Source organism: Oryx dammah, unplaced genomic scaffold, assembly GCF_014754425.2.
Source record: "Oryx dammah isolate SB20612 unplaced genomic scaffold, SCBI_Odam_1.1 HiC_scaffold_5, whole genome shotgun sequence".
Classification (NCBI taxonomy): Eukaryota; Metazoa; Chordata; class Mammalia; order Artiodactyla; family Bovidae; genus Oryx; species Oryx dammah.
The window spans coordinates 85,035,787-85,050,742 of NW_024070189.1; the positions used below are offsets into that span (position 1 = coordinate 85,035,787).

A 14,956-nucleotide genomic window follows, 5' to 3' on the forward strand; every position below is an offset into this window, starting at 1 on the left:
CCACCCAAACCCATGTCCATTGAGTTGGTGATGCCATCCATTGATCTCATCCTCTGTTGTCCCCTTCTCCTCCTGCCCTCAATCTTTCCCAGCATCAGAGTCTTTTCAAATGAATTAGCTCTTGGCATCAGGTGGCCAAAGTACTGGAGTTTCAGCTTCAACATCAGTCCTTCCAATGAACACCCAGGACTGATCTCCTTTAGGATGGACTGGTTGGATCTCCTTGCAGTCCAAGGGATGCTCAAGAGTCTTCTCCAACACCACAGTTCAAAAGCATCAATTCTTTGGCGCTCAGCTTTCTTTATAGTATAGCTCTCACATCCATACATGACCACTGGAAAAACCATAGCCTTGAATAAATGGACCTGTGTTGGCAAAGTAATGTCTCTGCTTTTGAATATGCTATCTAGGTTGGTCATAACTTTCCTTCCAAGGAGTAAGCGTCATTTAATTTCATGACTACAATCACCATCTGCAGAGATTTTGAAGCCCAGAAAAATAAAGTCAGCCATAGTTTCCACTGTTTCCCCATCTATTTGCCATGAAGTTATGGACCAGATGCCATGATCTTAGTTTTCTGAATGTTGAGCTTTAAGCCAACTTTTTCACTCTCCTCTTTCACTTTCATCAAGAGGCTCTTTAGTTCCTCTTCACTTTCTGCCATAAGCATGGTGTGTCATCTGCATATCTGAGGTTATTGATATTTCTCCCGGCAATCTTGATTCCACTTGTGCTACCTCCAGCCAGCGTTGCTTATGATGTACACTGCATAGAAGTTAAATAAGCAGGGTGACAATATGCAGCCTTGACGTACTCCTTTTCCTATTTGGAACCAGTCTGTTGTTCCATGTCCAGTTCTGACTGTTGCTTCCTGACCTGCATACAGATTTCTCAAGAGGCAGGTCAGATGGTCTGGTATTCCCATCTCTTTCAGAATCTTCCACAGTTTATTGTGATCCACCCAGTCAAAGGTTTTGGCATAGTCAATAAAGCAGAAATAGATGTTTTTCTGGAATTCTCTTGCTTTTTCAATGATCCATCGGATGTTAGCAATTTGATCTTTGATTCCTCTGCCTTTTCTAAAAAAATCTTGGACATCTGGAAGTTCACGGTTCACGTATTGCTGAAGCCTGGCTTGGAGAATTTTGAGCATTACTTTACTAGCGTATGAGATGAGTGCAATTGTGCGGTAGTTTGAGCATTCTTTGGCATTACTTTTCTTTGGGATTGCAATGAAAACTGACCTTTTCCAGTCCTATGGCCACTGCTGAGTTTTCCAAATTTGTTGGCATATTGAGTGCAGCAGTTTCACGGTGTTATCTTTCAGGATTTGAAATAGCTCAACTGGAATTCCATCACCTCCACTAGCTTTGTTCATAGTGATCCTTCCTAAGTCCCACTTGACTTCACATTCCAGGATGTCTGGCTCTAGGTGAGTGATCACACCATCGTGATTATCTGGGTTATGAAGATCTTTTTTGTACAGTTCTTCTGTGTATTCTTGCCACCTCTTCTTAATATATTCTGCTTCTGTTAGGTCCCTATCATTTCTGTCCTTTATCGAGCCTATCTTTGCATGAAATGTTCCCTTGGTATCTCTAATTTTCTTGAAAAGATCTGTAGTCTTTACTATTCTATTGTTTTCCTCTATTTCTTTGTATTGATCACTGAGGAAGGCTTTCTTATCTCTCCTTGCTATTCTTTGGGACTCTGCATTCAAATGGGTATATCTTTCCTTTTCTCCTTTGCTTTTCACTTCCCCTCTTTTCACAGCTATTTGTAAGGCCTCCTCAGACAGCCATTTTGCTTTTTTGAATTTCTTTTTCTTAGGGATGGTCTTGCTTCCTGTCTCCTGTACAATGTCACGAACCTCCATCCATAGTTCATCAGGCATCTGTCTGTCAGATCTAGTCCCTTAAATCTATTTCTCACTTCCACTGTATAGTCATAAGGGATTTGATTTAGGTCATACCTGAATGGTCTAGTGGTTATCTCCACTTTCTTCAATTTCAGTCTGTATTTGGCAATTAGGAGTTCATGATCTGAGCCACAGTCAGCTCCTGGTCTTGTTTTTGCTGACTGTATAGAGTGTCTCCATCTTTGGCTGCAAAGAATATAATCAGTCCAATTTCGGTGTTGACCATCTGGTGATGTCCATGTTTAGTCTTCTCTTCTGTTGTTGGAAGAGGGTGTTTGCTATAACCAGTGCATTCTCTTGGCAGAACTCTCTTAGCCTTTCCCCTGATGCATTCTGTACTCCAGGGTCAAATTTGCCTGTTACTCCAGGTGTTTCTTGACTTCCTACTTTTGCATTCCAGTCCCCTATAATGAAAAGGACATCGTTTTTGGGTGTTATTTTTAGAACGTCTTGTAGGTCTTCTATAATAAGAACCATGACCAACTCGCTACCCAAGATTCTAAGCTTCTGTTATTGGGGAGGAGGGTGGGGTGAATCTCAAATATCAAGTAAAACTTATCCAGACGACAGGGAAGAAAGGGAACAGAGTATGCAGGTTCAGAAAATGAACTTTAGAGTCAGACTGTTTGTGCTCACATCTTATGCTGCCACTTCCTACTTGTGGGATTCTAGAAAACTTCCTTGCTTTCTCCAAAGCTTCATTTACAATATACAAAATGGATGGAGTGGTACCTGAACTTTAGGGCTCTTGTCATAATTAAATGAGATTATGTGTAAAATGAAAAACATTTGTGAAAATTCAGTGGATGTTGTTAGATGGGGAAAGAACATCTTAGGGAGAAGCAACAATAAATACAAAACCACAAGGGTGGAAGAAATTATCTACTAGGAGAGCTGAAGCCATGGCTGCAGTGTGACAGGAGGTTCAAGCCTGGAAAAGTAGTCACAGATGAGATAAGGAGGGGCCTTGAGTACTCTGATAAGAAAGACTTTATCTGGAAGGCAAAATGTGGTCCTTCAAGACTGTAAACAGGCCAGTGGCATTATCCATCAATATTTATAAACTTGTGAGTATGTCTAGGACTCTATGCTAACAAGAAAGATTTATAGAATTGAAGAAGACCAATCTATTTGATCAGGACAACAGAGATCTTCTCTATTCTTAGAGCTAACTAACCCAGCCACCACCGCTATAGTTTCCATATGCCAGGCATGACATTGTGGAGGTGATCGTCAGTGTGTGGAGGGTATTATGGGGAGCACATAGTGTCCACCTGTATATCCTCATTTACAGATCTCTTCTTGAACTGGGAGTGTGCGGTATCAACTCTGTTGTTTTTATGCATGCATCTGGGTAGAAAATGATCGCAAGGATTGAAGAGATGAAGAATGAGCTCAGCATGCTTGATATAGACAATGAAGACATTCAAGGAAGCCACTTAGTAAAAAGATGACTTCAACATGCATGATTTTCATACACAGTGGCTAACTCATATGATGGAGTCAGAGAGTCATGGTATTGACATTCTTAAGAAACCTAAAATGTTCCAAATAGCCTATTTAAATTAACACACAAATAAGGATGTAGTACACTGACAGTTTGGGGCCAATACAGCTGTCATTAGTTGGGGCAGTAAAGGTTACAGAAGCTTTACTGTCTCTCCCTTACATGGCCTCTTAATCACTCTTGATGTGATTGAAAAGCACCAAATGTTATTTTTTCTTTCATCTCTGTCTCCTCCATGGGCATGTCTTCTTCCATATATATGCCCTCTAAATGTAGGCATTTCCCAAAACTTCCTCCTTTTCTTTCTACATCTCATGCCACAGGCTTCTCTGGAATGATAGAGTCCAAATCCACGGGTTCATCTTTACTGACACTTTGTTTTGTTCCAAACTCTACCTCCATTTTAGTTTCTCTCCTGACAGTCAGGTGTTTAAGTAACTCCTACTCTGATGTCTCTCAGGCACCTCAGACTTAATAAATCTGTGGCTGAACCCATCATTTTTCTTCCCAGATTCCGCTGCTGATACTCCCACTCTCTACCTGGTCACTGAAAAATAATCACCCCCCCCCCACACACACACACATAAAACAAAACAAACAATAGCAGGAAGAAAGAATAATCCTAACCATTATCCTTTTTCTCTGTTTCTTCTGATTAATTTTACTGGGCTTCCCTGATGGCTCCGATGTTAAAGAATCCATCATCTGTGCAAGAGATGAAGGTTTGATCCCAGGTTGGGAAAATCTCCTGGAGAAGGGTATGGCACCCCACTCCAGTATTCTTACCTGGAAGATCCCTTGGACAGAGGAGCCTGGAAGGCTACAGTCCATGGGGTCACAAAGAGTTGAACATGACTAAGCAACTAATACTTTCACCAAAGGTGATATCTACTTTCTAATATGTTGCCTATTATCTCTTCCTTTCTGTTCCTACCACTGTGTGATTTTTACCCAGAAGACCATTGATGTGTCCATTTAGGAGAGGTGATAGATCTGTGTCTGTATATCTATATGTCTACCTATCTTTTCTCCACAATCAACTTATTAGGTGTTGACCCTGCCAAGATGAGCCTTTTCATATACTTATAGGAATGTCGCCTACTAAAGACTTTACATTTATATGATAATATACTAATATATAAGTAGGATTGTGATTATAATATAAAGCTACAAAATTCATTTCTAACTGTTGTAGATCTTAAGATACTAATAAAATTAGTTTCATTTGCTATCCTTCATCAAGGTCTTTGGTACTAATTGCTGGTACTAAATATGGATTCATAAAATATATTTTTAACTATAGTGATTCTGATCTTGGGCGGGCTTGACCTGCAACAGCTTGAAGTGGGGGTTGGGTACCCCCAGAGATTGGGGCTAGGTCACGGCAGTGAGAGCACCAAATCCTAGCTGCTAGGGCAGTGGTCAGTGACAAAGCCCTGGCTTTTTGACTTCACAGGAAAGAATTCCCACTGAGTCACTGAGTTGTGCCCTCATGGCAGGCTGAGGGACTTCCTTACTTATGTGGGACATTTCTTCTGGGTTTCCTTTGCCAATCATTTTATTTTGCCTGATTTACAGTCCATATTTTGTTTATCTTAGGATCCTTCCATGTGTGCATATGCAACTGTTAGCCAAGATGGATTCGATCAAAGAGTCCTATGGGTAGACTGGCATCAGTTAGCATTACTCCCTTTTTGACCGCCAGGGAGCCTTTCTGCCCATATATAGTTGGGGAGGTCTCCTGTCTCCGAGAGTGAGAAATGTGTTCTGGGCAGGGCCTGGCCTCCTCTCTCAGTTATCCTACTATTCTCATCTTGGAATTTCAGTCCACAGGGGATGAATCTCCAATCACTGTGCCTTGGAGGCAGGGAACTCATCTACCTCCTGCCTCAGTTCTGTTGCAGATGGCTCCTGTTGCTTTTGTCATTTTTGATTTTTGCTGTTTCATGATATAACGCTTATTTTTGTTAAATAAGGGCTCTTTGCATTTTATTTTCATGACACTTTGATTAACTTAGTTAACTGATCTCCTTGACATTTGGATAAAACTTCGTTTGTTAAATTGATTTTTAGTTTGTGTCCCCATGAGAAAAAAATGAGAAACTGTAATTTATGGAGATATCTGAGAATAGTGAAGTAACCAGCAACTGTGATGGAATCACATTAGATCTCAGAGCTAACTTATTTGGACCTAGAAGTTAGTAATAGAAGGAACCCAGAAGTTTAATAACAGAAGAGATAAACTAATCGTGGCATCATGAAAATGTGTTAGGAGGGAATTAAAGTGGAACAGGTAGTAGAATAGAACAGAATACACACCAAAGTCAAGTACCTGGAACAAGCCTCTAGAAAAGGAATGTATCAGAAACCAAGAGGATGAACTAGAACTACAAGCATACACACCTTCCAGTTCAAAACAAAGTTAGATATGTCCATGTAAACATGACTAAATGGACACACTTATTTATATCCGTGGGATTCTGTTAAACACACATGTTTACTTCTGGGGACTCCACTAATTAGAATAAAAAAAATATAAAAGATGTTGGCCAACAAGTACAGATTTGGGAAAGAAGATAGCAGCTATTTAGTAAAATCAACAGAATTTCAGTAAATGGCAAGAAGAATAGATGATAGCTGATTTAACAGTAAATGGTGGAGATGGCTGTGCAGTTATAAAAAGTTGTTAAAACTAAATGAATTGTACATTGAAATGGCTACCTGTTATGGCCTGCAAATTACCCCTCAACAAAGCTGTTAAAATTACAAATTCATTATTAAATCACAGCACACATATAGGAAGTTGTGCAAACGATGTGTCCGACTGCTGAATTTTCCCAAAGTGAAGCATAAGTAGGTACTACTCGGATCAAAATATAGAAAGTATCAGCACCATAGATGTTGCCCTTGTGCCCATTCTTCAGCACTAGTTTCTCTTAGCCTGAGATCGTCACTATCCTGACTTCTAACATCCCATCTTCCCAGTTTGTGATGTTCCTATAAATGGAATCATACACTGCCTACTCTTTTGTAATTGCTTCTTTTGCTCAGCAGTATGTTTGTGAGGCTCATCTGTTTTCACTGCTCTATGCAGTAAAGTGAAGTGAAAGTCACTCAGTTGTGTTCGACTCTTTGCAACCCAATGGACCATACAGTCCATGGAATTCTCCAGGTCAGAATACTAGAGTGGATAGCCTTTCCCTTCTCCAGGAGATCTTCCCAACCCAGGGATCGAACCCAGGTCTCCCACGTTGCAGACAGATTAAGGAAAGCCCTCACTGCTATGTAGCATTCCATTTTATGAATAGGACAGAATTTCTTTATCCACTGTACTATTGATGGCTAGTTGAATTGTTAAGAATATGCTGCTATGAGTAATTTTTACACCTGATGTGCATGTATTTAATGAGTATGTACTTTAGAATGTTGATCATTGGGTGTACAATTATTCAGCTTTAGTGAATACTCCCAACCAGTTTTTCATTGTTTATCCTAATTTAAATTCCCAGCTCATATGAGTATGGGACTTCTAGTTGTCCTTACCTTCTTGTTAACATTGAATATAATCATGTCTATCGTAGCCATTCTGAAATTGTATTTAAGTTATTGTGGTTAATTTGCATTTCCTTGAAGACCAGTGAGACTGAACACCTTCTCCTATGCTAATTAGCCTTTTGAATCTCCTTTTTGTTAGAAATGCCTGTTCAGATTTGCAGCCAGTTTTTCAGTTCAGTTATCTGTCATTGACTTAGAGTAGCTTTTCATTTCTTTATTATGGAAAAGTTCTGTAATTATCTTCTCCCTCTTGGTTGAATGATTTTCATTCTGATAGTAGCATATTTTCATAAACAGAAATTTTCCATTTTTATATAAATGTATAAAGGTGTTTATTGTTTTTTTTTTTTTCATTTTCTGAATGTTGAGCTTTAAGCCAACTTTTTTTTTTTTTTTTAATTTTTTTTTAAATTTATTTATTTATTTTTCATTTTTACTTTACAATTCTGTATTGGTTTTGGCATAGATTGACATGAATCCACCACAGGTGTACATGCGTTCCCAAACATGAACCCCCCTCCCACCCCCCTCCCCACAACATTGGTGGTTACTGCTTTTATTTGACTCTGTTTGAAGAATCTGCTGTGTTGAGGTCATAACTTCTGTATTATTCCGATGGATAACAGAACCAATTCCTTTGTAGCCCATACATAGTTGGAGTAATTAGAGACATTTGCCTGCAGAGGAGCCTGGTGGGTTACAATCCATGGGGTCACAAACAGTCAGACACGACTTAGTGACATTAGGATGTATGGAGCAGTCACTTCAGGCACTTCTGGCAAGTAGACCTTTATCTTATCACTGGTTTCCAAAAGAAAACCATGATGTCTTTTATTTATAGAATTATTTTATTTATACATACTAATGTGATCTTATTATTGGCCACCTACAACTCTAGAAAGCAGGTGTTACTGTTATTCATTTTACAAATGAGGAAACTAAGGCTGACTGAGTGATGTTAGTTTCCCAAGGGGTAGAGTTAATCAGTGGTAGAAGTCCAGTCTGTCTGATGCCTGGGCAGGGAACTTTTATGGTCTTGCTCACCACTATATCATCAGCACATGTTGGTATTCAGTAAACTTTCTTTTTAATTATTGAAGAGGTGGAGATTTGTATTCATTTTGCTAAGATAGAGGCACATTTGAAAATTCATTTCTGTGTTGCAGATAAAGGAAGACCTAAATCTAAAAAAATAACAGAAAGTGGAAGAGGGAAACGATATTCATACAAATTACCTCAAGAATACAACATAGAGACTGTAGTGGTTGCAGACCCAGCAATGGTTTCCTATCATGGAGCAGATGCAGCCAGGAGATTCATTCTAACCATCTTAAATATGGTAGGCAAACTTTAAAGTGCGCTTGGAATTTTTTCAAGAAAACTCTAAGGAAGAAATGTGTGAGTATAATGAAGTTCTTTAAAAATTAACTCATTACTATTCCTTTCTTCTATTGACATCAGTAAGAAAAAAATAGGTGTATCAAACTGATCCATCTCAAAAGAGATATCAAAATAATAACTTATACCTTCTAGTAATAAAACCTTATTGTTAATTTGATGTGGCAAAACTCTTTTTCTGTTATTCTTTTGTCTCTTTTTTTGTGTCCTTCTTTTCCTTCTTTTTTATAAAAGGCCATTTGTTGAAATAGCAGAAATGTTGTATTTGTTTATATGTATGGCCCCACCCAAAGTACTGTAGATTATGAGGTGGAACAAAAATGGAGGTTGGTGATCCACTGAGCTCTTACGTAGGTATGTAAAATTGCATGTCAGATATAATACTGGTTGATGAGTAAGATGTAATAGCTAAGAGTTGAATCACAGGTAGCTAACTTTGGTTGATAGCTTTTGGACCACAAAAGTCTAACTTGTACCTGGGATCTGAATCCTTATACCTACTGCCTGAATCCTTTGACTTAACTATATACCCTGTTGAGTAAACTTCCTTCAAGGCAGAATGAGAGTGTTTCATGGAGAGTGTTTCTTAGGAGAGAATAAACATAAATGAAAGCCAATGGCAGATGTCCATTTATAATTCGAGTTGCCATATAAGGCAAGATAAGAACCACTAGTACAAGGATAAATACTTAGCTACTGAACAACCACTTCACCAGCATTTTGTAAAGGGTAGACAGGCATAGCTTACCAACTTCAGTCTCTTTTAAATAGTACTGCCTTGGAAAGTGTGGGTTTAGTATGCCAGTTTTAATTTTCTATAATAAATTACCAAAAAAAAAATCAAGGTACTGCATAAAAAATTTGCCTTGCTTTCCAGCATTGTTACATATACCATGTTTTGGAAATACCAGTTATAATGGTGACCTGAAACCATTAAGCAACAATAGCATGTCTTCATGGGCAGCATTGAAGGGGAGGAGCTTTGAAAATCCTGTTCCTGTTTGGCAGTTGTCCTGGGGAGTGTAAAAACTGTAAAGGATAAATTGGGAGGTGGCATAAAGCAGGCTGTTTTGGGGACATTTTCTCAGAAGAAAGGACACTGGCATTTTGTGATCTTAAGAAAATTTCTAGAATTTAGTTACTAAAATTCTTCTCTTTACTACTGTGGAAAGCCCAATCTTCCCTCTGCACCCCCCTCTCCCTCGCATTGAAATGCTTAGATCATCGATTGTAGTGTATATTATCAGAATGCTAGGTCTGAATTTCTTGGTGTCTAAAGTGAATTAGTTATTGCTTATTAAGCTAATTTTAAAGTAATTAAAAATTTTTTTGAAATATATAAAATTGCTCAACTGAATTGAGACTTCTCCCTGGTCTGGACTTAAAGAAAAATTAAGATGTCTTTCAGTTTTATTTTAGGATTTTTATTTTTATTTGCTTTTAGGTTTTTAACCTTTTCCAACACAAGAGTCTTGGTGTGCAGGTCAATCTTCGTGTGATAAAGCTTATTCTGCTCCATGAAACTCCAGTAAGAAAGTCTTGAGTTTTTTGTTCAATTCAGTGGGTGAGAAGTTGTATTCAGGTACTTTTAAGTAAAGGGAATGTTAGGGATTTACTTTTTATTGACTTAAAATCCAGAAATATCCACTGAGTTACTTGAAATGTACATAAAACTGGCTGTTGGTTTTAGTTAATACCTCAATTATATTCCAAAAATGGAATGTTCGTAGTTTCCAAGGATCCTGACAACAAACCTTAACTTTGCAAAATGCAATTTTTAAAAGTAATTTTTAATGACAGTTTTATTTTCTTATTTAAACATGTGCTTTATCTGTAATTCAATTTAAACAGAGACTGTTCTGTGGCATCATTTTAACATACTGCTTAGCTTTGTAAAACCTTTGTTAAAATTGTAGAAATAATGAGTGATTTAAGTCTAAAAGTTACACATTCTTAATATTCCATTGCAACTCTCTTCTTTTTCAGAATAGCATTAAACAGGTTTTGTAATTATTGTACCTTCACAAAGTTTTAAGATTTTTTAGCTCAGGAAAAATTAATCCTGAATGTCTTCCAGGTTCTAATTAATGTTATGGTCAGCAGTCGGCTCTAGTAATTCAAGAAGTCCCCTTGGTTTTTAGTTTTCTGTATATCTGAGAATAATTTGCCTTGAAGTGAAATCTCTTCTTTTGCAGGCAGATCTGTATATTGGGCATCATGGAGAGAAAATGCTAGAGAGTTTTTGTAAGTGGCAGCATGAGGAATTTGGCAAAAAGAATGATATACATTTAGAGATGTCAACAAGTTGGGGAGAGGACATGACCTCAGTGGATGCAGCTATACTTATAACACGGTGAGTTTTTTTTAAAGCCAATTAAATGACATTCTTAATTTGATGGCCATGCTGTTAATCCTATTAATCCCTTCATAGAATGCTTTTATTCCAGATTTTGTGTTCCAAAAAACTTTTGGCATAATGCTATTAGTCATTTTCCTCAATTCATAATAACTGATTTCTGAACAGCCACATATTGGCTGGCATATTGACTAAACATTTGGTTAATTAATATTTAAAAAGTTACCTTCAATTTTTGATGCAAAGACATAGCCATTGATGATGATAAATGAAAGCACTGATGAATTTTGGTGGAACTTTGAAGTTATGAACCTACGTGGTATGTTTTCCTGTCATCATCATGTAAAATGCCCAATATGTTAAACTGAACAATTTCTGATTGCAAGAAAAATTTTTAATTAAGTCTCTAGCTAGTTAATTTTGAGCTGCATTTGTATTTCAGCACTGAGTATAAATATAAGGTGAAACAATGAAGAACAATTAACTCTCTATGAACACTCTGTATAAACTCACAAACTTAAATATAAGTCTATTTTGCTTACAGCTATTAGGTAGTTCATTGTTAACTAGCAGTTTAATTTTTTTTTTAATGTTGACATTTCACATCACAGAATACACAGTGATGTTTAAAAGTGATTTTCTATAATGAGTCTATTGAATTCATAATGGCTTCTTTTTGCTGAATTGTATAAAAACGATTCTACTTGTAAAGAATTTGTAAAGATAAAAACAATCTCTATATAAGAACACAAGTAGACTTCCATTTCCAGCTATGTAGGTGTACCTGATACTAGACCTCTGCAATAAACAGCCATAAAACTGAAAAACATTTATGAAGTAACTGCTTTCAGTTATTGAAGAAATAGCAGTGCAGTCTCTGAAAGAAGGAGAATTTACTAAGTGAGCCCCACAGCCAACCCAACTTTGCCTTGGGACAATTTTTTTAATGGTACAGCAAGCTGGCATCTAAGTAGAACACAGTGCTCCTATTGAAAGCACTGAGACGAGGATACTTTGCAGGCAGAGGTGCCAAGTTCTTATGCAGATCACCTGTGAGGACTTTGCAAAGGCTGGTCTAGCTACACATAGAAACTACCCAGAATTTATCAGGGTGCTGTTGCTAGTTAAGGTTCTAGAAATTGAGCATATTTGGGCCATGGGAGTAAAGCAGCCTTGCTAATACCTTGTTTTTACTCCTGGCATTTATCTGAGGAAACAAAGGCACGATTTAGAGGCATTTATCTGAGAAAACAGAGGCACTGTTAAGAGGCCTTCTTAATAGGCACCATGATCCAGAGAAATGCCCTCTCCTGACCCTCTCTTAACAAAGCCTGAAACCAAGCCCAGTTTGGAGGTTAAGTCCCACCAGTTTACGAAGGCTTGGGAATCATCTTGAGCTTTTGGTATATCCTCCCTACTAAAGAATAAACTTAAACTTACCTACATTCAGAGTGACCAGCAAGTAAAAGAGACAAAGCACTCTTCAGAGGAATATAACTGAATCTTGAATCTCTGTAATATATCATCTACAATGTCTGGAATATAATGAAAATTAGTCAAGCAAAGAAACATGAAAATGTGACCCACAGTCAAGGAAAAATTATCAATAGAATCAGACCCTGAGATTGCTTCAGTTCAGTTCAGTCACTCAGTTGTGTCCAATTCTTTGCGACCCCATGAATTGCAGCACGCCAGGCCTCCCTGCCCATCGCCAACTCCCGGAGTTCACCCAAACTCATGTCCATCGAGTTGGTGATGCCATCCAGCCATCTCATCCTCTGTTGTCTCCTTCTCCTCCTGCTCCCAATCCCTCCCAGCATCAGAGTCTTTTCCAATGAGTCAGCTCTTCGCATGAGGTGGCCAAAGTATTGGAGTTTCAGCTTCAGCATCAGTCCTTCCAAAGAACATGCAGCACTGATCTCCTTTATTTATTTTTTTTTATTATTATTTTTTTTTTTACTTTACAATATTGTATTGGTTCTGCCACATATCAGCATGAATCCGCCATGGGCGTACACATGTTCCCCATCCTGAACCCCTCTCCTACCTCCCTCCCTGTACCATCCCTCCAGGTCATCCCAGTGCACCAGCCCTAAGGATCCTGTATCGAACTTGGACTGGAGATTCGTTTCTTATATGATATACATGTTTCCATGCCATTCCCCCAAATCATTCCTCTCTTTCCCTCTCCCACAGAGTCCAAAAGTTGCTGTCTCTCGTACAGGGTTATCGTTACCATCTTTCTAAATTCCATATATATGCGTTAGTATACTGTATTGGTGTTTTTCTTTCTGGCTTACTTCACTCTGTATAATCGGCTCCAGTTTCATCCACCTCATTAGAACTGATTCAAATGTACTCTTTTTAATGGCTGAGTAATACTCCATTGTGTATATGGACTGGTTGGATCTCCCTGCAGTCCAAGGGACTCTCAAGAGTCTTCTCCAACACCACAGTTCAAAAGCATCAATTGTTCAGTGCTCAGCTTTCTTCACAGTCCATCTCTCACATCCATACATGACTACTGGAAAAAACCATAGCCTTGACTAGACGGACCTGTGTTGGCAAAGTAATGTCTCTGCTTTTCAATATGGTATCTAGGTTGGTCGTAACTTTCCTTCCAAGGAGTAAGCGTCTTTTGATTTCACGGCTGCAGTTACCATCTGCAGTGATTTTGGAGCCTCCCAAAAGAAAGTCTAACACTGTTTCCACTGTTTCCTCATCTATTTCCCATGAAGTGATGGGACCAGATGCCATGATCTTAGTTTTTTGAATGTTGAGCTTTAAGCCAACTTTTTGAGATTGCTTAGATGTTGGATTTACCAAATACTGCTGTCATTGGAATCTGAGAAGAGAGTTGAGAATGGGTATGAAAATTATTTGAAGAAGTAATGTCAAAAGTTTTTCACAGATTTCATAAAAAACCTAGAGACCTAGACCTAGTTATTTTCATAAAAAACAACTTAGAGACAGAGGCATATCATAGGAAAATTGGTGAGAACCAAAGATATAGAAAAGAATGTTGAATTGGCTAGAGAAAAGGGATACATTACAATAATGGAGACAACATTAAGATCAATAACTGACTTCCTGTTAAAGAAAAGATCACTGAAATAATGAAATGATATCACTAATGTACTGACTGAAAAAACCCTATCAACAAAAATTCTTAATGAATTCATAAGGGTACTTTCTTAATCTGTGAAAGTGTGTCTACACCTACTTATACACACAAAATCTGTAGCTAATAAGACTGGAAGCAAGGCAAGGGATATCCACTCTTAGCTCATCTGTTCAGTATTGTGCTGATGGTTATAAGAGGAAGGAAAGGTATAAATATTGGGAAGAAAAATTAAAATCTGTCTCTACACAGATAACATGACTTGGTACAAAGAAAATTTTAAGAAATCTAGTGGAAAAATTGCTAGACTTTACAAGTGAAATTTACAAGGCTATAGCATATAAAGTCAATTTAGAAGAAGAATTATATTTATATATGGAGGAAGTGAACAGTTGGGAAGATTTTAAAGTAACTTCCAAAACCATAAAACACTGAGAATAATTTAAGAAAATGACATAATATCGACATAGCCCTGCTGAGAAAAATTAGAGATAAAAATAGAGGTTTATTTATTGGAAGACAAAGTATTATCAAGATGTCTATTTTCCCTAAACTGACTTATGGAGTGACTATAATCCCAATGAAAATCTCGGCAGGTTTTTCATTCGGTTTGCTTTGGTTTTAAAAATTACAATCTGATTCCAATATTTATTTGGAAAAGAAAAGGACATAGAAGAGTTAAGCGGTTTTGTAAAAGAGGAACAAATTGGGTGGACTTATATTTTCTGATTTCAAAACTTATTATAAAGGTTTGGTAGTCAAAACAGTATAGCTATGACAGAACATTAGCCATACAAATCAGTGAAACAGAATAAAGAGCCTGGAAATACATTCACATATATATGGTCAATTGATGTTCAGTAAAACCATTAGCTGATGGTTCAGTGATGAAAAGATAGTCTGTTTACATATGGATACCCATTTGAAAAAAATGTATCTCAACCCTGTTTAGCACCTTGTATGATGTTAATTCATAATGGATCATAGAAATCTACAACTATAAGACTTTTATTAAAAACAAAATCTTCTGGTGGCTCATGACCACGAGAGGACAGTAATTTCCTAGATAGGATACAAAAAGCAGTAAATAAAAATTATTAA

The 14,956-nt window shown here is 37.5% G+C and overlaps 1 protein-coding gene across 1 annotated transcript in view; it reads left to right on the forward strand.

Moving 5' to 3' along the window:
* The window catches only part of ADAMTS19 (ADAM metallopeptidase with thrombospondin type 1 motif 19), a 265,491-nt gene that overhangs the window by 58,284 nt on the left and 192,251 nt on the right, over window positions 1-14,956 (forward strand). Inside the window, exons 4-6 of the mRNA XM_040241768.1 lie at window positions 8,147-8,319; window positions 9,823-9,906; window positions 10,574-10,731. Coding sequence (XP_040097702.1) covers window positions 8,147-8,319; window positions 9,823-9,906; window positions 10,574-10,731 — 415 coding nt within the window. The remainder of the gene's footprint in view (window positions 1-8,146; window positions 8,320-9,822; window positions 9,907-10,573; window positions 10,732-14,956) is intronic.